This window comes from Pithys albifrons, chromosome 18 (genome assembly GCF_047495875.1).
Source record: "Pithys albifrons albifrons isolate INPA30051 chromosome 18, PitAlb_v1, whole genome shotgun sequence".
Classification (NCBI taxonomy): domain Eukaryota; kingdom Metazoa; phylum Chordata; class Aves; order Passeriformes; family Thamnophilidae; genus Pithys; species Pithys albifrons.
In genome coordinates this window covers 12,560,469-12,581,289 of record NC_092475.1, presented here as the reverse complement: position 1 = coordinate 12,581,289, position 20,821 = coordinate 12,560,469, and the positions used below count along the sequence as shown (strand labels likewise).

At 48.8% G+C, this 20,821-nt stretch overlaps 1 protein-coding gene across 2 annotated transcripts in view; it reads left to right on the top strand.

Annotated features, from left to right (window-relative positions):
* Window positions 1-4,749: 4,749 nt before the first annotated feature.
* TRPC4AP (transient receptor potential cation channel subfamily C member 4 associated protein) overlaps window positions 4,750-20,821 on the top strand; it is a 37,837-nt gene continuing 21,765 nt past the window's right edge. Inside the window, exons 1-5 of one of the 2 annotated variants that reach the window (XM_071572888.1) lie at window positions 4,847-4,929; window positions 16,228-16,317; window positions 16,414-16,542; window positions 16,798-16,914; window positions 19,778-19,835. In XM_071572888.1, coding sequence (XP_071428989.1) covers window positions 16,819-16,914; window positions 19,778-19,835 — 154 coding nt within the window. In that variant the 5' untranslated portion in view covers window positions 4,847-4,929; window positions 16,228-16,317; window positions 16,414-16,542; window positions 16,798-16,818. Of the gene's footprint in view, window positions 4,930-16,227; window positions 16,318-16,413; window positions 16,543-16,797; window positions 16,915-19,777; window positions 19,836-20,821 lie in introns of both variants that reach the window. The other variant, XM_071572887.1, reaches the window with a different exon arrangement.

Genomic DNA, 20,821 nt, shown 5'->3' with positions numbered 1-20,821 from the left:
AACAAAAAGAACTGATGGGAGCTCTTAGGATCCTTACTGAGCCTTCTTTAAGGGGAAAATTGTGTGGCCTGGCCTTGCTGCTGGAGGGCAGAGCGTGCTCCAGTCTCAGAGACACGTGTACAAGTTGTGCTGTTTCACGGGCAGCTGAGGAAGGACAGATGTCTGGGAATCTCTGAGGAATGATGGGATGGTGGCTGGCTGTCCCACTGGAAATCAGATTCCATTCCCTTTATGTACACCATGCTGTTGGTAAGAACCTGATGGGTTCAAAATCACCATCACAAGTCAGCTGGGAAAAAAATAAATAAAGCTAAAACTTGTGGTCTCCTGCTGCCTTCTCCCAGAGGCCTCACAAGGAAGAGGGAAGAGATGGCAGGTCTATTTTGGCATTTTCCAGCTGGAGAGAGAGCTCCACCTGAGCAACGTGGTAAGCACTTGGTCATTTGAACAGAACTGTGAGGAATCCAAAGTAAGATGTGTGTGGAACACAGAACTGGCACCTCGTTTGGGTGGCTCCCAAATGAGGCAGGTCAGCACTCCAAAAGGTTCCACCCACAGAGTAAACTTGTGGCATCTGTCACAGGATGGAAGGGAACTGGATTTGGATTGAGTGGTGAAAGATGGCACAGAACCCAAGTTTAGCATTTGTTGTTGATGACATCATTGTAATTGTGTTGGGTTTTTTCGCCACTCCAAGCAAAGCCCAAAACTGAAGGCCGGATTTTCTGAGGTATTTCAGAAGTAATTGTTTGGATTTGGAGTGACTGTGGATTGATGGAAGGTCAGACAAACAGCTTGTGAAAGACTTTTAATGGAGGTAACAAAGGAGAAGGAAGAGGAAAAACAGTCCGAGTTGCACATGAATTGCTGGCAAATGGCAAAAAAATACCCTCAAAAGAGACCAAAAAGCGAGGGGAGGGTACAGGGGGAGCACCAGGAAAGGAGACAAGTGTAAGTAAGGAAGGATCCACAAAGTCCAACCCCTGGCCCTGCACAGACACCCCAACAATCCCATCCTGTCCCTCAGAGCATTGTCCAAACACTCCTGGAGCTCTGCCAGCCTTGGGGCTGTGCCCACTGCCCTGGGGAGCCTGGTCAGTGCCCACCACCCTCTGGGGGAAGAGCCTTTTTCTGAGATCCAACCTGAACCTCCGCAGACTCAGCTTCTTGAGTCCCCTGGAGCTGCTGCCTGGGGGTTACTCAAAGACGAGCTCTCAGGCATTCATCTTCCCAAGATGCTCCCTCTCCTTTGACTTGCTGGGGTTTTATAACCCTCAGGGACATTTGCACTGCTTTGCACCTGTCCCAGGACTGTGTTGAGCCCAAGTTGTTCCTGTTTTCTACAGGTACAGCAGCTTTGTCCTGATGGTGTGTCCCATGGTCTGTGCTCTCATAGAATCATAGAATGGATTGGGTTGGAAAAGACCTCCAAGATCATCAAGTCCAACCCTTGGTCCAGCTCCAGTCCCTTTACCAGATCATGGCACTCAGTGCCACGGCCAAGCTCAGTTTAAAAACCTCCAGGGATGGGGAATCCACAATCAGAGAATCACAGAATGGGTTGGGTTGGAAGAGACCTCTGAGATCATCAAGTCCAACCCTTGATCCAACCCCACTGTGATCACCAGCCCAGGGTGCCCTGGGCTGGTGATCACAGTGGGGTTGGATCAAGACATGGTTGATTCTCACTCAGTGCCACATTCACAGAATCACAGAATTGATTGGGTTGGAAAAGACCTCCCAGATCATCAAGTCCAACCCTTGGTCCAACTCCAGTCCCTTTACCAGATCATGGCACTCAGTGCCACGGCCAATCTCACCTTAAAAACCTCCAGGGATGGGGAATCCACCCCCTCTCTGGGCAGCCCATTCCAATGCCTGAGCACTCTCTCTGCAAAGAAGTTTTTTCTGCTCTCCAACTTCAATTTCCCCTGGCAGAGCTTGAGCCCATCGTGCCCCCTTGTCCTATTGCTGAGTGCCTGGGAGTCCTGCCATCCCCACTTTGGTTTGTGGTGGTTTGTCATTCAACTCAAACTTGAGTTTGATTTATGGATTTCAGTTCTGCTGGGAATTCACACAATCACAGCATCACTGAGGTTGGAAGGGACCTCTGGAGATGACCCATTCCCACCCCACTGCCAAGGCAGGGCCACCAGAGCAGGTGACACAGGAACATGTCCAGGTTGGGATGTCTCCAGAGAGGGAGACTCCACACCCTCCCTGGGCATCATCCCAGGGCTCTGCCACCCTCAGTGCAGAAAGGCAATTCCTCATCTTGAGGTGAAACTTCTTGTTTAGTTTATGGCCACCAAAAATTAAGACTTAAAAGTAAGAAAGTAATGGGTATTTTAGTGGAAATGAAGGCATTTTGGTGGAAATAAAGGTGTTTTAATGGACATAAAGGTATCTGGGGAGGAGACATTTCAGTGGAAATAAAGACACTTTACTGGGAATAAATGTATTTTAGTGGGAATAAAGGATTTTAGTGGAAATAAAGACACTTTAGTGGGAATAAAGGATTTTAGTGGAAATAAAGACACTTTAGTGGGAATTAAGGCATTTTAGAGCAAATCAAGATATTTTAGTGCAAATAAAGGTATCTTAGTGGAAATAAAGGTGTTTGAGAATAAAGGCATTTTAGTAGGAAGAACAGTATTTGAGTGGTAATAAAGGTATCTCAGTGCAAGCAAAGATATCTTAGTGCAAATAAAGGTACTTTAGTGAGAATAATGATATTTTAGTGGAAATAAAGGTCTATTAGTGTGAATAAAACCAATTTATGGGAAATAAAGGCATTTTAAAGGCAATAAAGAGGGGCATGGAGGGAGGCAGGTCCTGTGAGAGGAGCAGAGACCACCAGGAGGGACCACAGTGCAGGTGAAGGAGCAGCGCGGGGGCCGTGCCAGGGCCAGGCTGTGCCAGGGCTGGCCTGTGCCCGGCCCCGCTGACATCCTCGTGTGAGAAACAAAGTCTCAACCTTGTAGGGTTTTAATTAAAATTTATTATATGATAAAAGCAATTTCAGCATGCTGGGTACGATGGACGCAAGCATTGCTCGCCATCACACTCTGAACACAGTGTAATTCTAACATTTATTTAGTCTCTACATATTCATTTGACTCGTGCATAAACATTTTGAGTACACTGTTAAGCAGTTTAACATATACTATTACAGCTAAGTCACTCTTACAACCCTCATGATAACCCCATCATGAATTCTGTTCCCCTTAGATGGTAGAAAGTTTTAACTCTTCAACCTTCCTGTTACAGCTCATGTGGTCCTTGACAAAGTCATAGGAGATAAAGTGATTTAACACGGTCCTGTTTATCTCTCCATGTGGGTGTAAGTTGGAATTTAACTGGCCATGTGTTTTTTCTCATGGCATTACAGGAGCCCCAATAACCCATTTGCTTTTACCAACACCAATCACAGTCGTACTTCTCACACCCGCACACACCAGGCCATGCCAGGCCCCGCTGCCATCCCCGCACAGGCCGTGCCGTGCCAGGCCCCGCCGCCGTCCCCGCACAGGCCGTGCCGTGCCAGACCCCGCTGCCATCCCTGCACAGGCCATGCCAGGCCCCGCTGCCATCCCCGCACAGGCCGTGCCGTGCCAGGCCCCGCCGCCGTCCCCGCACAGGCCGTGCCGTGCCAGACCCCGCTGCCATCCCTGCACAGGCCATGCCAGGCCCCGCTGCCATCCCCGCACAGGCCGTGCCGTGCCAGGCCCCGCCGCCGTCCCCGCACAGGCCGTGCCGTGCCAGACCCCACTGCCATCCCTGCACAGGCCGTGCCGTGCCAGACCCCGCTGCCATCCCTGCACAGGCCATGCCAGGCCCCGCTGCCATCCCTGCACAGGCCGTGCCGTGCCAGACCCCGCTGCCATCCCCGCACAGGCCAGGCCGTGCCAGGCCCCACTGCCATCCCTGCGCAGGCCGTGCCGTGCCAGACCCCGCTGGCCTCCCCGCACGGGCCGTGCCGTGCCAGGCCCCGCTGCTATCCCTGCACAGGCCATGCCAGGCCCCACTGCCATCCCTGCACACACAGGCCGTGCCGTGCCAGGTCCCGCTGCTATCTCCGCACAAGCCCGGCCTGGCTGGGCCATGTCCCGCTGTCATCCCAGCACAGGCCGTGCTGTGCCCCACTGCCATCCCCGCACACACCGTACCGTGCCGTGCCGTGCCCCGCACAGACGGGGCCGTGCCAGGCCCCGCTGCCACCCCCGCACACACCGGGCCGGGCCGTGCCCCTCTGTCACCCCAGCACAGGCCGGGCCGTGCCCCGCTGCTATCCCCGCACACACCGGGCCAGACCGTGCCAGGGCCATCTCCGCACACACCGAGCCGGGCCGGGCCGTGCCCCTCTGTCACCCTCGCACACACCGGGCCGGGCCAGGCCAGAGTCATCCCCGCACAGGCCGGGCCGTGCCAGGGCCATCCCCGCACACACCGGGCCGGGCCGTGCCAGGGCCATCCCCGCACACACCGGGCCGGGCCAGGCCAGAGTCATCCCCGCACACACCGGGCCGGGCCGTGCCAGGGCCATCCCCGCACACACCGGGCCGGGCCAGGCCAGAGTCATCCCCGCACACACCGGGCCGGGCCGTGCCAGGGCCATCCCCGCACACACCGGGCCGGGCCATGTCGTGCCAGGCCCCGCTGCCACCCCCGCACACGCCGGGCGGTTCCAAGCCGTGCCCGGCCTCCCGCAGGACTCCATTTCCCAGCCATCCTCGCCCCGCCCGTTGCACGCCGGGCCGAGGCCGAGGCCGAGGCCGAGGCGGCGCTTCTTGTTTGTCTCGCTCCGGTCCCAGCCGGGCCATGGCGGCCATCGCGAGGGGCGGCCCCCGCGCCGCGACCCCCACCAACATCGTGGCGCAGCTGCGGCGGGGGCAGCTCAGCGGCCGCGCCATGACCCGCGGGGCGCAGGTTTGGGAGCTCGGGGGGCGGCCGGGGGGGATCTCGCGGGGGTCGGGGGGGCCTGCGGGGCCGGGGGATGCGGCGCGGCCCGGCCCGGCCCGGAGAGCCCAGCGGAGCTCGCTCGGGGGGCGGCGGCGGCTCCGCGAGGCCCAGCCCGGTGTGCTGGGGGTGTCCCCGCCGCGGGGATGTGTCGGGGCCTCCCTGCCCCTCTCTCTCCCCCCGGGGCTCCGCGAGGCCCAGCCCGGTGTGCTGGGGGTGTCCCCGCCGCGGGGATGTGTCGGGGCCTCCCTGCCCCTCTCTCTCCCCCCGGGAGCTCCCCGGGCTGTGCGGGAGCCGCCCCCGGTGGCGCCGGGGAAGGAGGCTCGGCCCGCAGCGCGGAGCTTTGAGTGTGTGCCCCGCACAAAGGCGGCCTCGGGGGGTTGGGGTTGGGGAGTCCTGGCCCCGCAGTGCTCGTGGTTTCCTGCCCCGTGTTCCATGTTGGTCGTGTTTCCCTGCTGGGAAATGGAAGCGGCTCCTCACCCCAGGCCTGGGCCAAGCGGGACTGGGGCTGGGTGTTCTCTTGAGAAGGTGCCCACGGATAATGGGCTATTAATTCCTTTTGATGGAGAATTAATTGTCATTTATTTAGCAGATCATATGGAAAAGGGCGCAAAGAAACTGAAATATGGGATAAAAAAACTTGCTTTTGGATGGTGGTTTATTGAGCTGAAGCATCTTAAAAGAGTTCAGATGGAGGAAAAATGGGGACTTCTTTAAATTTATTTAAATTATATTTATTACAGCAGCATTTTCCTCCATTAACAAGGATTCTGAGCCGTTACTAAAAGAAGGTTTGTTCATCGTGAATGCCCCTCGTTCTGTAGCAGAGATGGGTAAAAGCAGGAGGTGATTCCTCACAGCTCTTTTGTCCTTGTTGTGCTGCCTGCCCAGCTACCACTTTGGATAATCCTTAAGAAAAAGCAAATAATTACACGGATATAAACCTGTATTGACTCCTTCGAGGGAAGTTATTTTTGAGGGACTGTTTTAGGAGTGGATTTCATACGGCACATGGGCAAATATTGGCTCCCTGACTTACCTGTCCACTTCTGTGCTCCTTCTTTTGTGTTCCCCTGTAATTGCAGTCAGATAAACCTGTACCAGCCTTGGGCACCTGTGTCACCTTTAGGATGGTGGCTTTGGTTTGCCTGAGAACTTGAGTGCTGCTGTTTTATTTTGGGGCTTTTATGAGTTTGCAGAAGCAAATAACACCTTTTGCAGCAATCAAGGAAATTTCTGCTATTTGCATCCTCCTCCTCAGAATGCCCAAGTTCGAGGTGGGTTTTTGGTTGCTGGGGTTTGGTTTTGTTTTACTTTGAAAATGTTGGCATCCCTGCACTATCCTGAAAGCCTTAAAACTTGAACACACAGAGCTCCCAGTGCTTTGTAAACGCTGTAGGAAGACATTTTAAAATCACTTTTTGCAGTGGCACAGGGGGACAGGGCAAGGGGGAAGGGATTCACACTGAAGGAAAGTAGTTGTGGATTAAATATTAGAAAAAAATTTCTCTGTGAGGGTGGGCAGGCCCTGGCACAGGTGCCCAGAGAAACTGTGGCTGCCCCATCCGTGGGAATGTCCAAGGTTGGACAGGGCTTGGAGCAACCTGGGATAGTGGGAGGTGTCCCTGCCCATGGCAGGGGGTGGAACTGGATGAGCTTCAAGGTTCCTTCCAACCCAAACGATTCTATGATTCATTTGGACTAAAGGAGTGGGAACAACAACTCTCTGCCTGCTTCTGAACTTTAGAAATTACGTGTGTCTGTACTTTTACCTTGGAGCAGTTTTTTGTTTGTAGACGATCTAAATATAAAACACTTTGATGTAGCTTTTAAAAAAGCACAAGGCAGTTTTGGGTGCTTTCTCTTTTTTAGCTTCTATTTTTTGTCTGAATGTTCCCACTTTTCCTGCACTTCACTCCTCAGTGGCAGTGTGGGAGCCCTTGCTTATGTTTTCTCCTGAAAAGCCTGAGAGCAGATCGAGTTTCCAAGCTGCTGTGCTGGGGTCTTGAGCAAGTCAGGAGAATGTCCTTGGAGCTCTTTTTTTTCCTGCCCTCTGGAAGGAAGTTTTGGATCATGTGCTGCCTGGACTGCACTGTTGGTATCCTGTGAGAATGGGAAACCCTTCTCAAGGTCTTAATTCAGGGAGATGGGGGAATACTCCTCCTTGCTGTGGTGCCTGCCATGGGCAGCAGTGGCGTTTATCCTCAAACTAAGCTTTGTGTCCTATTTTTAGGTGTTCTCAAGATCCATTTTTGTATGAGGAAAGCAGGGGCTTATCTGGGAACTGGGAGGGATCACTGTTGACAGGCCTGCATCTCAAAGTTCATCACTGATCTTACAGCGACACAGAAACATTTTTGGCAGCAACAGCCCCCTGAATATGTGGCAATTTCGAGGTCAGCTGAGACTTTGAGATCTGGATCCCTGGGTGTTCTTGCTGTGCTCACCTGCCAGGAGCCTCAGCTCTTGCCAGTTGGTCTCTTGTTTTATTATTAATACTAAATTAGTAAGAGAGGGGCAGCAAAGCTGGGGAAAGGTTAAAGGAATCAGTAATACAAGGGATGGCTGGGGGGGCTCAGCCTGGGGAAAAGGAGGCTCAGGTGGGACCTCCTCCCTCTGCAATCCCTACCAGGAAAGTGGAGCCAGGTGGGGGGTGGGTTCAGCTCCAGGGAACAAGGGACAGACCAGAGGAAATGGCCTCAAGCTGTGCCAGGAGAGGTTCAGGTTGGACATCAGGAAGAATTTTCTCACTGAGAAAGTGTTTTGACATTGGAAGGGGGGGAGTCCCATCCCGGGAGGTGCCCAAGGAACAACTGGACGTGGCACTCCGTGCTCTGGTCAGGTGACAAAGTGGGCATTGGGCTGGATATTGGGGGGCTTTTCCAACCTGAATGATTCTGTGATACTAAGGTTGATGGCTGAGGTAGATTTTGGTAGATATTGGCATTTTCTGTTCCTGAATCCATGTCACCCATATTTTTGGCACCAGCTGCTGCCCTGGGCACAGACCCCTGTGTTGGTATCTGGTTGCATAACTGGATCAGGGTTTGCCTTGCACTGAGCACAGAGCCAGTGCAAGGGGCTCTGCAGAAGTTGGTGAACCAGCTTTGAGAAGTGACACACATTTTCTCACAAGCAGAAATGCTGGTTGTGAGGGGACTGGACTGTTGTCCCTGTCTGGACAGCTGAGCTGTGTGTCACAGGCACAGGGAACAGGATCTCATGGTGTTTGTGCTGCTGTTCCTTCAAGGCAAAATAACACTTTAAGTTGGAGATCAGAAAAAAATTCTTTGCAGAGAGAGTGCTCAGGCATTGGAATGGGCTGCCCAGAGAGGGGGTGGATTCACCATCCCTGGAGGTTTCTAAACTGAGCTTGGCCGTGGCACTGAGTGCCATGATCTGGTAAAGGGCCTGGAGTTGGACCAAGGGTTGGACTTGGTGATCTTGGAGGTCTTTTCCAACCCAATCCATTCCATGATTCTGTGATTCAGCTGATGGAGCTCAAATCCCCTTAGCAAGAGGGACACTTCTGCTGCAAGGCAGCTGTGAAAAACATGGATACAGCAGGAAACCAGAAGATACTTTGGTGCAGCTCTGGGAATCCTCATAGACAGGGCAGGAAGAACCAGGGGTATGTTGGCAAACTAACATGCTCCTGGTACAGTCCCAAGAGCTGATTGTCAGCGCTGCTCTCACCCTCCCAGGACTGCCAAGGCTTAGTTGAAACAATCAGAATGGAAAAAAAGAGTCTATTTTTCCAGCTGTAATTCGTGGTCTGCCATCCCCAGGAATAGACACTTCCCTCAGCAGGGTAGTCCCTGTCTACTTGGAAAAAAAATCTCTGTAGAAGGAAAACATTTTCTACCACAGACATCCAGATTTTAAGTTCCTGCCATTGCAGGTTATCAACAGGCTGAAGTAACTTCCTAACTCTGAGAAAATATTTTGTTTTCTGGTCAGTTTTTTTGTTTCCTCCTTAAAACAGCACCGCCAAAACCAACATTCACTTGAATATAATCCACTTGAGTAGCTCTAATTGTGTAGGTCTTAGCAAGCTTAGGCCTCTTCAGGGGAGGACAGCAAGGCAGCATTAGAAAGCCTGGAAATGCCTTTGTTATGTAACAGGGCCCAGAGCTCTGTCATGCACTAGAAATGCTCAAAACCTGGTTGTGTTGGACTTGAATAGCCTTTTTTTGTGTGTGGCTGAGGATGAGTGGGAGGAAAACTGTTATAGATGTGATATTCCTTGTTCCTCTGCTTTTTCATAGATATCCCTACAGATTTTGTTTTCTTTCAAAAGGATTTAAAGAAGAAACTTCCAAGGAAAAGTATTCACTGAGAAGTTGATATAATTCCATGTATTTATTTTTCTCTGGGAGTAAGATAATCAAAGCAAACATTGGTAGCTTTGGTAGATCCTGTGGTGGTTTTGGATTGCTGCTGGTGTCAAAGGTCCATGTTGGAGTTGTCCTGCTCTTGGAAGTGCTGTGGGGATTTGGGATTGGCAGGAACTGTTCCTTGTCTTGGTAACCAGCTCCTCTTCCCATCCCAGAGCTCTGGTGGGAGTTGGGAGGAGGGTTAGGCCTGGCTGGAAGCTGTGGCAGGTTTTATCCTAGAACAGGGTGTCCCTGGGCTCATTCCTGGCTTTTGGGGTGGCAGGAGAAGGAAGAGGGGGAGGATGGAGGAGCAGGAGGTGTGGGAAACTTGATCTGCACTTGAAGAATCAAAGAGCTGGAGAGAGGCTGGATGTGGATGGTCTTAAAGGGACTCCTGGCTTAATATCAGCTGTGGATTCATGGGTATAATCTGAGGGGGTTTGGTGTGTTTTTAATCAGAGCTCTGTGCAAAAGCCCCAGCTGGTGACTGACCGTGGTGTTCTGCCCCAGAGCTCACAGTTCCCAGCTTCCCCCTTGGAATGCTTTCCAGAATCTCCCCATAGCTGTGCTCCTGCAGGAAGGTGGTGTGTTCAGAGGAGAACCTGGGAGGAGATGGTTTAACTTTGTTACAGGCTTTTGAGTGAGAAGTTGTGTAAGGAAGGGGACAGCTTAGCCAGGCTGCTGGATAGTTGTTAGCAACTGGAAAGGAAAATATAATAACGAGCTGGGATGATGGGGCACTGCCCAAACTCCTGAATAATCATTCTCCTGGCAGTCTGTGAGACAACTTCCTAAGTTATTAATGTTGCGAGGAAAATTAAATATTTAATTGCACAAATATTAGTTTCCTGTTTTTAAAGGTACAGCCGAAAAGACTTGAAGGAAAGGATATGGCAAAGCTTCAAGTTTATTAAAAATACATAGAGACCTTGTGCTTGCATCTGTTTTTTGAGATCCATAATCTTGTGTCTCTTTAAACTTTCAGGACATTTAAATATATCCTTCAGAAGTGGCCATGGAAAATACCAAGAGTGGAAATTCTGCTTTTTGAAAAGCACTTCCAACCTTAATGCATGGTTACAGTGAAAAATGGAATTAAAATAAACTTCTAACTGATGTGTCATAGCTGTGAAGTCTGTCACAGCACGAATCCTTCAGTGCTGTGAAGGATGCCTGGACACCTGAGTCACTGGGTTTGCTGTTTGAAAGACGACAGCAAATGCCCTCCTGTGTAGTGAGTGCTCAGCAAGACAGTGAAATGTTTGAAGGGTAAAATGTGAAATAGAGACACAATTTTATCAGGAAACTGTTTGCCCTGCCCTGGGGAGTGAAGGGGAGGATGAACTCCTGGTGTTTCTGCTGCTGGGAAAACACAGAGACGTGTCACTGACCACAGCTCAGCAAAGGAGGGGAGGCAAGGTCTGGAAAATCAGAAGGTTACTTTGTAGGGAGAGGAAAACACGAATGGGAAGGAAAATCCTCAGTGGAAGGGATTTGGAAAGAGTTGGAGCTGCCAGAGGTCTCAGAGCAGTAACAAATGTTTGGGCAATGCTGGTAAGGCAGGGCTGGGCACAGACAGGGAGGGAGGATGAGCTGGTGCTGCTGCTGCTGCTGGAGAGGGTGTGCCTGGAGGATGAGCAAAGGGGAGGGGAGAATGAAAGGGAAACTGAACTGATCAAGGAATGGATTTAAGTAAAAACATAGAACTTCGTGAAGCCTTAGGTGTTATTCAAAATTCTTTATTGACCATCCTGCAAATGGCTGCTGTGAGGAGGGAGTTAGGCTGGATATCTGGAAAAGGCTCTTCCCCCAGAGGGTGGTGGGCACTGACCAGGCTCCCCAGGGCAGTGGGCACAGCCCCAAGACTGCCAGAGCTCCAGGAGGGTTTGGACAATGGGACAGGGACAGGGTGGGATTGTTGGGGTGTCTGTGCAGGGCCAGGAGCTGCACTGATGATCCCTGGGAGTCCCTTCCAGCTCAGGATATTCTGTGATTCTGCTCTGTGATTCTGTGATCTTTGAAAGGATTTAAAAGCCAGCCGAAAGAAATTTAGAAGAAATACTTAAGAGTTGTGTACAGCCCCTTTTATACTTTCAAGAAAAAATATGCACAAAAATTATTTAAACTGTGTAGTAAGAAAATATACCTGTAGTAGTTGTGAGTCTTGGAGTAATCTGAGAAATCCTGGGCCCAGTTCTTAGGAATCTTTAAAAGAAAACCCCTTGGTCTGCTCTACCTTTGCAGTCATGGATGGGCTCGATGACACATTTTTAACTCTGTACTTAAATCCCACAGAAAGCCTTTGATTGCCCTTGCAGCAAATCCACACTGCCATGGCTTTATGGTGCACCTGGAGGAGGGGGAGCTGGATGGAGGGACAGGCTGGGAACAGGATCCAGGAGAGCAGAGGTGTAAAAACTGGGATCATGCAGACAGCTTTGCACTGTGCCATAGTTTGGAAGCTCTGGGCCTGGCTCAGCTGGATCAGATGGAGGGATCTGCTTGGACTGTACCTGCTCTGGAGACCCCCAATGTGCCATCCCACGGATTTCTCCGTTTGTGAATCACAACTTGGATCTGTTGCAGCAATCTGGAAAATGGTGGTGTTTGTGCCACTTTGGGTTGCCATACCCGGGTCCTGGGGAGGTGTTGATGCTGCTGCTTTTGTTTTCCCAGTAATTGATGCTTATCCTGTCTTTGCTATTCAGGAAAGAGATTGAGGGGCTGGAGCGGGGCCAGAGAAGAGCAACGAGGCTGGAGAAGGGACTGGAGCACAAGTGCTGTGGGAGAGGCTGAGGGAGCTGAGGGTGTTTAGCCTGGAGAAGAGGAGGCTCAGAGGTGACCTCAGCACTGTCTGGAACTGCCTGAAGGGAAGTTCTGGCCAGGTGGGGGTTGGTCTCTTCTCCCAGGCACTCAGCAATAGGACAAGGGGGCACGATGGGCTCAAGCTCTGCCAGGGGAAATTTTTGAAGAGCAGAAAAAACTTCTTTGCAGAGAGAGTGCTCAGGCGTTGGAATGGGCTGCCCAGAGAGGGGGTGGATTCCCCATCCCTGGAGGTTTTTCAACTGAGCTTGGCCGTGGCACTGAGTGCCATGATCTGGTAAAGGGACTGGAGTTGGCCCAAGGGTTGGACTTGATGATCTTGGAGGTCTTTTCCAACACAGTCCATTCTATGATTCTAATGCCAGTAAGGCATGGTGGTTCCAAGCCCAGCACTTGGGTAGGTCCTGGCTTTTAATGGTGCCTTTTCCAGCTGGGCTGCTCAGCCTCCCCTTCCTCCTGGATAAAACCCCACGTCTCAGCTTTTGTGTGCAAGAACTCAGATATCTGATCCAGAATTTTTCAGTGAATGAAGAAAATTTCTGAGAAATCAGTATTGGATTGCACTCAGCCTGCTTCCATGAGACCAAAAAATTCTAGAGGGGAAAGGAGCCCCAAAAGACCCAATGCTGATTTTAATGACTGTTCAGTAAAATTAGCCCAAAAAAGAGCAAGAAGAAAACCACCTTTGTTTATAAATGAAAACCATTGACTGGCTGCTGGTACAGAAAACCAGAGATGCAGATTTTAACCAAAATGGCTGTAAAGAAAGGCAGCTCCACACAGTCTGATTGAATTTGAATCCCTTCAGAGAATCCAAAATCTTTGCATTGGCAAATCCCACCCTGCCACAATGGAAATATCCAGAGCCAGGGCAGCTTCATAAACACACAACAGGGACCACAAGCCAGAGCTTGCCATGAAACCAAAGACATGTTAAATCAAGAGAAAGAAAAGCTTGTTTTTTTTAAATTTGAAAGCAGTTAAAAGATGATGAGAGCAAGGAAACATTTGCTTCATTCCTTCAGAATTTCAGCTCTGCAAGTTTCCTGTGGCTGCCTCTGGGAGCCAAGGACAGGGAGAGGAAGCCCTGCTAGTACAGAAGTGGGAGTGGGATGGATCCTGCCCCAGCCCAAGAGGGAATGTGCAATTAACAACGTGGTGTTAAACCCAGGACAAGGCTTTAATGTCAGTTAAGGGCTTTTGGCCTTTCCTGAGAGCATTTGGATCCTGAATCCTGCTCTGTGCTGCTGGAACCTGAGCTGCAGCCCAAGCAAACATCCCTGCCTGGGGGATCTTTCCCATCAGCTGGAGCTGCAGAGTTGGACTCTTTCCCTGGCTGCGTGTTCTTTGCACTTCACCCAGTAATTACTGGGGTTCCTCCCGCTGCCCGTGGGGTTCTGTGCTCCTCCCACACCTGGCTGGGGTGGTGGGGAGCTCCTTGGGCTCACCCTGGGCCTGGGAGCACGAGGAGAAATGGGAATCTGGTTTCAGAGGAGCTGACACGTTACCTGGAGTCCAAAGGATGAGAAGGTTTTGTGCTTTGTTATTTCTCCTCCTCGGAAGGAAACTCTGTGTCATTCTCCAGCAGTGCCTGTTATTGGATTCAAAAGTCAAAAAGCAGGGAAACATTAAAAAAGTTAAAAACTGAAGAGAATTTTATGTTGCTTCAGTCACCCCTTGCAGCAAGAAAACTTGACACTTCATACCTGAACTGATGCTTCAAGAGCCTTGAAGTTCTTACTTACCTACAAATTCAGATATTTCATCAGGAAAAGACCCCAAAGTATCCAGAAAGCTTGAAATAATGAGGACCCACAGCAGCCTTTGCTGCCAGGCTGAGTTTTCATGGGCTTGCATCAGTTTTCTGGTCTTCTGTGTAGCAAGCAGAGAGAAAAGGGTTAAATTCTCAGTCAAAAATTGGAGTTCATTTGCATATAATTGTCTAATCAGGATTTGAATGGCCCTTTGGAATTGCACACTGAGGTGTATCTGAGAAGGATGTCTTGGCTGAAACAATAAGAAGCAAGATTTCCTGGCAGTTAATTATTAACAAGGAACACTTAAGGAGGCAGGAGGGAAACTGTCATCTAACCACGGAAAGGGTCAGAAGGAGCAGCTTAGAGGTTCAGGAGTAAGAGCAAATCCACAAGTGTGTCAGGGGAGGATTAAGTTGGACATTAGGAAAAGGCTCTTCCCCCGGAGGGTGGTGGGCACTGACCAGGCTCGCCAGGGCAGTGGGCACAGCCCCAAGGCTGCCAGAGCTCCAGGAGGGTTTGGATGATCCTCTGAGGGACAGGGTGGGATTGTTGGGGTGTCTGTGCAGGGCCAGGAGCTGGACTGGATGGTCCTTGTGGGTCCCTTCCAGCTCAGGGCAGTCTCTGTTCTAAATGTTGCCTTGAGGTGCAGTTTTGCTGACTGGAGGATTGGGGCTTTCTCTGTTTTGTTGTTTAATAAAACGTTTGTAAAACCAGCCAGAAACCCTGCTGGCTGTAATTCTTGTCTGCTTTACCTTTCTGTACAAGAATAATTCCCTATTTTAGGGTTGGTGTAGATGCCTCTGAAGTATCATAAAGGAAGGGAGTTAAATTTTGGTCAGCATTGACTGGATGGTGAAGTTCAGCACTAAGAGCTCCTCCTTTACAGCTCTGCTGGCACTAACCTGGAAGTGTTCAGGATTCAAAACATCTTTTGTGTATTCTGGCCAGAATATTTTAGTCTCGTGCTGCTGCTTCATTTGTTTTTCAGGTGTATAAAATACAGTGGTGAATATTGAGAATTTTTTTATCTTTTGGTGAGAAGGACAAAATCATATAAAGTTTGGACAACTATAGAAAGAAATGCCCAAGGTGTTCTCTTTGTGGTTGCTGCCTCTTTCTCAGGATAATGCCAGGGTTGCAGTTCTGCTGATCTAGTTGGTGGTCTCTGTTTATAACCAGCCCAGGACTACAGAGGGAATTTCTTCTGCGTCTTTGATATGTTCTGGGTATCTTCTGGATCTTGCTTGTAAATCTTCATGCTTTGGGTCAGTGCTGTGACCAATAATGGCTTCAGGGACTTGGCTGAGGAAATACCCACTTCTAGCTTCAACAAGGCCAAGTGCAGGTCCTGCCCTTTGGCCACCCCAACCCCCTGCAGCACTCCAGGCTGGGCACAGAGTGGCTGGAGAGCAGCCAGGCAGAGGGACCTGGGGGGACTGAGGGACAGGAAGCTCAACAGGAGCCACCAGTGTGCCCAGGTGGCCAAGAAGGCCAAGGGGATCCTGGCCTGGATCCAAACTAGCGTGGCCAGCAGGCCCAGGGCAGTGACCCTTCCCCTGGACTCTGCCTTGGGGAGGCCACACCTTGAGTGTTGTGTTCAGTTCTGGGCCCATCAGTTCAGAAAGAGATTGAGGGGCTGGAGCGGGGCCAGAGAAGAGCAACGAGGCTGGAGAAGGGACTGGAGCACAAGTGCTGTGGGGAGAGGCTGAGGGAGCTGGGGGTGTTTAGCCTGGAGAAGGGGAGGCTCAGAGGTGACCTCAGCACTGTCTGGAACTGCCTGAAGGGAAGTTCTGGCCAGGTGGGGGTTGGTCTCTTCTCCCAGGCACTCAGCAATAGGACAAGGGGGCATGATGGGCTCAAGCTCTGCCAGGGGAAATTTGAGTTGGAGATCAGAAAAAAATTCTTTGCAGAGAGAGTGCTCAGGCACTGGAATGGGCTGCCCAGAGAGGGGGTGGATTCCCCATCCCTGGAGGTTTTTCAACTGAGCTTGGCCGTGGCACTGAGTGCCATGATCTGGTAAAGGGACTGGAGTTGGACCAAGGGTTGGACTTGATGATCTTGGAAGTCTTTTCCAACCCAATCGATTCTGTTCTATGATTCTATGAATACATTTGCATTTTCAGTGTTCTACACCTTAGAGGAGTTTAATTGGGGAGAGTGAGAAGGGCACCCATTTCCTCCTTCACTGACCTGTCAATTGGAGTTCTGCTAATGGAATTGTTTAGAGACTAATGTGTTCCCATGTTAACATACATGATCAATATAAAATACAGGATGAGATTAAATACTCAAATGACAAAATCTGCTTTCAGCTTTGCTTCAGATACTTTGCTCATCTGTAAAATTCTGCAGCTAGAAGTCCTGGATAAATTGCTGCATGGATTTTGTCGTGGTACTCTACAGTAAGCTATTTTTCCAGGATATTCTGTTGTTGATAAGGTTATTTTCCTGCTTATGGAGCATTGGACAATGGGAATTGTGTCCTTCTTTCCTTGCAGATCACAGAGGCCTTGCTGAAGGAGAGAGATAAGCAAGCAAAGTGGAATGGGATTCCCTTGCTGTTGCAGAAGCTGTATGAGCACAGCCATCCAAACAGTGACTTCTCCCAGTGCCAAAGCATCCTGAAGGTACTGCCTGCACTGCTCTTCCTAAAGCCAGGGATGGCTTTGGTGGGGCTTTCTCTACAGTCTGCTGTGATCATATTCTAACTAATTTTTGAAGCTGTTTGATGATAATATCTGTGAAAATTGGCTGGTAGGTCAGAGCTGGGAATGCATGTAATGATTAATGAGTAGATCAGACATCTTCAAAGAGAATTGTGTTTATATTTGTTGAACAGTTTTCTTCTTGAACCATCTCTTAATTTTTTTTACTACATGCAGGAAATTTCTCCTCTTCTTTCAATGGAAGCCATGGCATATGTTACAGAAGACAGAAAAGCTGCTCAAGAATCCACTTTCCCAAATACTTACACATTTGACTTGTTTGGAGGAGTTGATGTGAGTGTGTTTTTTCAATAATATCAAACCATTTATGCATGATAGTCATACCCCTGAGAAATCTCTTCAATGAGGTCTTTGAGGCCTTTGAAGCTTCTAAATGCAAGATACAGAATGACTTTATCAATTTCATTTTAAGCACTAAATTTGTGCCTGTTTCTGTTAATCAAAAAATGAAAAGTGTGTATTTTTCAAGGTGTCACATCAAAAATGAGCTGCTTTTTCTTGTCTGATAAACAGCCAGAAAATGTGGCTATTTCTTCAGTCAGTCTGTTTTTAGCTTAAAAAAGGTGAGACCTTTATTTCTTGATGAAAACAGTTTCAAAGGATTCCTCGTGGCACTGGGGCAGTGAGAATATCACTCACCACTGAGGGATGTGTGACAGCTTTTGGAGCACACAGAGCACTCCCTGAGCCAGGCTGGCTCTGTTGTGTTTATTGCTTCATCTGTCAAAAATCCTTTAACAGAACTGCAAGGTTTCTGTTGACATTCTGGCAATTTATCCTTTTGTTTATTTGTTTTAATTCTACATTACACAAACACCCATTTGCTCAGTTTCATGGTGACCAGCTCTGAGATCTTGACTTTTATTAGAAATACAAGATACCTTGAGTGTTGTGTTGAGTTCTGGGCCCCTCAGTTGAGGAAAGAGATTGAGGGGCTGGAGCGGGGCCAGAGAAGAGCAAAGAGGCTGGAGAAGGGACTGGAGCACAAGTGCTGTGGGGAGAGGCTGAGGGAGCTGGGGGTGTTTAGTCTGGAGAAGAGGAGGCTCAGAGGTGACCTCAGCACTGTCTGGAACTGCCTGAAGGAAAGTCCTGGCCAGGTGGGGGTTGGTCTCTTCTCCCAGGCACTCAGCAATAGGACAAGGGGGCACGATGGGCTCAAGCTCTGCCAGGGGAAATTGAAGTTGGAGAGCAGAAAATATTCTTTGCAGAGAGAGTGCTCAGGGATTGGAATGGGCTGCCCAGAGAGGGGGTGGATTCCCCATCCCTGGAGGTTTTTAAGGTGAGCTTGGCCGTGGCACTGAGTGCCATGATCTGGTAAAGGGACTGGAGTTGGCCCAAGGGTTGGACTTGATGGTCTCAGAGGTCTCTTTCAACCCAACTCATTCTGTGATTTGTATTTTCTGGTGAACTAATTGACACGCCCTTCTTCCCTTCTTGTTTTTTTTGTTTTGTTTTTGTTTGTTTGTTTGTTTTTTGTGGTTTTTTGTTTGTTTGGGGGTTTTTTTGCTAATGAAACAGTTTTTGCTGTTTCCTTCTTGTTACACTAAGCAAGGCTTGACTTAAATAAAACTGGTATTTATGTTGTTCTGAAATTAGCACTGGTTTAGTTGCTGGTGTGCTGTCAGTTGAGGACAAAAGTCTTCAGCTTCCCAAGCAGGTCAGAACATTTTTTTAAAACATTCTATCATATTTGCCTTGGTTTTAAAGGAAAATGGTGCTATTTCCTGTAGAAATGATTTTAACAGAATGCACAGAATCGATGTGTGTTGGGGGTGGGAGTTTTTTCTGGTTGGTTTTTTTCCCTTTGCTCTGGAGATGGTACATATCAGATATACTGCAATTACCTGGTACTGTGGCCAGAGATTTGGCTGATACAGGTGGGTTTGATGTGGTTAAAGGCAGTGGTAGAAGCCAATCCTGTGTTTTTTACCAAAAATTCTGCTCTAGGGGTTGGAGGGGAAGGTTTCTGACCTGCTGGTGCTGTGTGTGCCATGTGCTGATGGGTTTGCAGTATTTTGGACTGTGAGGCAGGAGTAACTCTGAAGGACCCTAAATTTGCAGTGTGTTCTCTGTGCTATTATGTGTGATAATATATTCCTTAAAATAGTTTGGGATTCTGACAGCCTTTACAACAAGAAAGAACAAAAACACATTGGTGTCTTCTCCCCTTATATCAATCCGTTTAAAATATCACCTGATGAAGCCTCATGGATTTTATAGCTGAATGCAACCCCATTCCAAGAAATAAGATCTCATAACTCCCTTTCTGTGCCTTCTGCCTGTGGTGAGAGACAGAAAACACAAGCATTAAAGCATAGAAAACACAAAACCCAAGCCTTGAGGTGTGAATTCTCCTCCTGAAAGAGAAGCCATTAATAAGAGCATTGCATTAATGCTGCACTCATTTTTCTCTATCCTATTGATGCCACAACTATTCCAAATATTGCTGGAAAATAAATATTCCTCTTTAAAGCTGCCTATTTATTTATCAGGGCTTAAAGTGTGGCCTCCAAAGCTGTCAGGTGGATTCCTCTGTGTCTGGCAACTGAGGATCAGTTCTACATTTAACAGAATCCAATCCTAGTCTTGGAAAACTGATTGTTACATGGAAATGAGACAACACTTCACACATGTTAAATATAAAATAAGTACAGATCAGGGTGATGTACAGACAGTGGCTTTTTTTTGGTAAGATTAAAGTCTGGAGCAACTAAATTCTGTTATGTCTGGACCTGGAATGTGTTTGAAGGCCAGAAAGATTTAGGGAAAGCCTTTGCAAAATTTGCATCCCTTTACAGATTATTGCTAAATATTCCTTATTTTGAGAGATGTGTGATAGCCATTCTTGATTTTTTTTTCTGGAGGCATGTGAAATCACATTCTTTGCAGGCTTAAATTCTTTAAAACTTGCCAGTGGGAGGTTGTTTTCTACAACTTTTATTGTTTCTTCAGGGTAAATGCAACTATTTTTTGTCAGTGTGATTTTGTCACCAGTGGGGTTTTGATTGTAGAGCCTCCATTATTCACCTCTGTGACTCAGCAGAGACAGGTCTGAGTTTGGATTTTTCACTGACCAATTAATTGATTATTTGTATCTAAATGAACATTTCTCTAACTCTGTATCTCATTGTTACAGCTCTTAGTAGAAATTCTCATGAGACCAACTCTTATTACACAGAAAAAGAAGCAGAAAAGTAAGTAAATGGGTGTTTTATCTGGTTTTTCCCCCCCACAGTTTTGCCTTGTGTTCTTATTCGGAGAGAAATTGCTCTATTTTGCTGTTATTCTCTTTCCATACCAGCAATTTCCTGTTGATTCATTTAGGAATGAATCATTGGTTTCTTTGTTCTCATGGTACTGATTCGTGCTGGGATTTGGGAGAGTCACCTGTTGGGACAGTCACACAGCTCCAGAGGGTTCAGCACAACACACCTGACTCAAAGCAGTAAATCTGCAATCATGGGAAACTCTTATTGTCACTGTGGCTACAGCTACAGTGAACTATTATTAATAATAAGCCACAAAACACTGTTTATGTAATAGGAGCTACAGAGATTGGGAGATAACAAAAAATGTGCTGTTCTCCTGACTCATTTCCACATTGCTGTAAGGGGAACTTGCCAAGGGGGGTGCAGTGGCTTCAGCACAACTTTCCTGCTGGAGCAGCTTTGCTTTAATGTTTTCCTTTGCCCTGTTTGTGGTTCTGCTGGTTCCCTGAGCCCTCCTGAGCAAAGGGAATGTCCTGGTGCCCTCTGTGCCCGTCAGCCAAGGAACTTCAAAGGTGAAGTCACTTGACCTTGAGCCAGAGGCAGCTGTTGTGGGTCTGTACTGAAAACATATTTTAAATATTCAAATGCTGCAGTGAATCAGATGGAAAGCTTTGTTATGAAGTCTGGGTGCTGTGTGGAGAAAAATGCATGAACTGTCCCTATTTTTTTCCCCATGTTTATTTAAAATGAACAGGTCAGGTATAGAGTTACAGAATCACAGAATGATTTGGGTCAGAGGGACCTTAAAATCCTGTTCCATCACCTGCCATGGGCAGGGACACCTCCCACCAGCCCAGGTTGCTCCAAGCCCTGTCCAGCCTGGCCTTGGACACTCCCAGGGATGGGACAGCCACAGCTTCTCTGCCCTACCTTTGCCAGGGCCTGCCCACCCTCACAGGGAGGAATTTGTT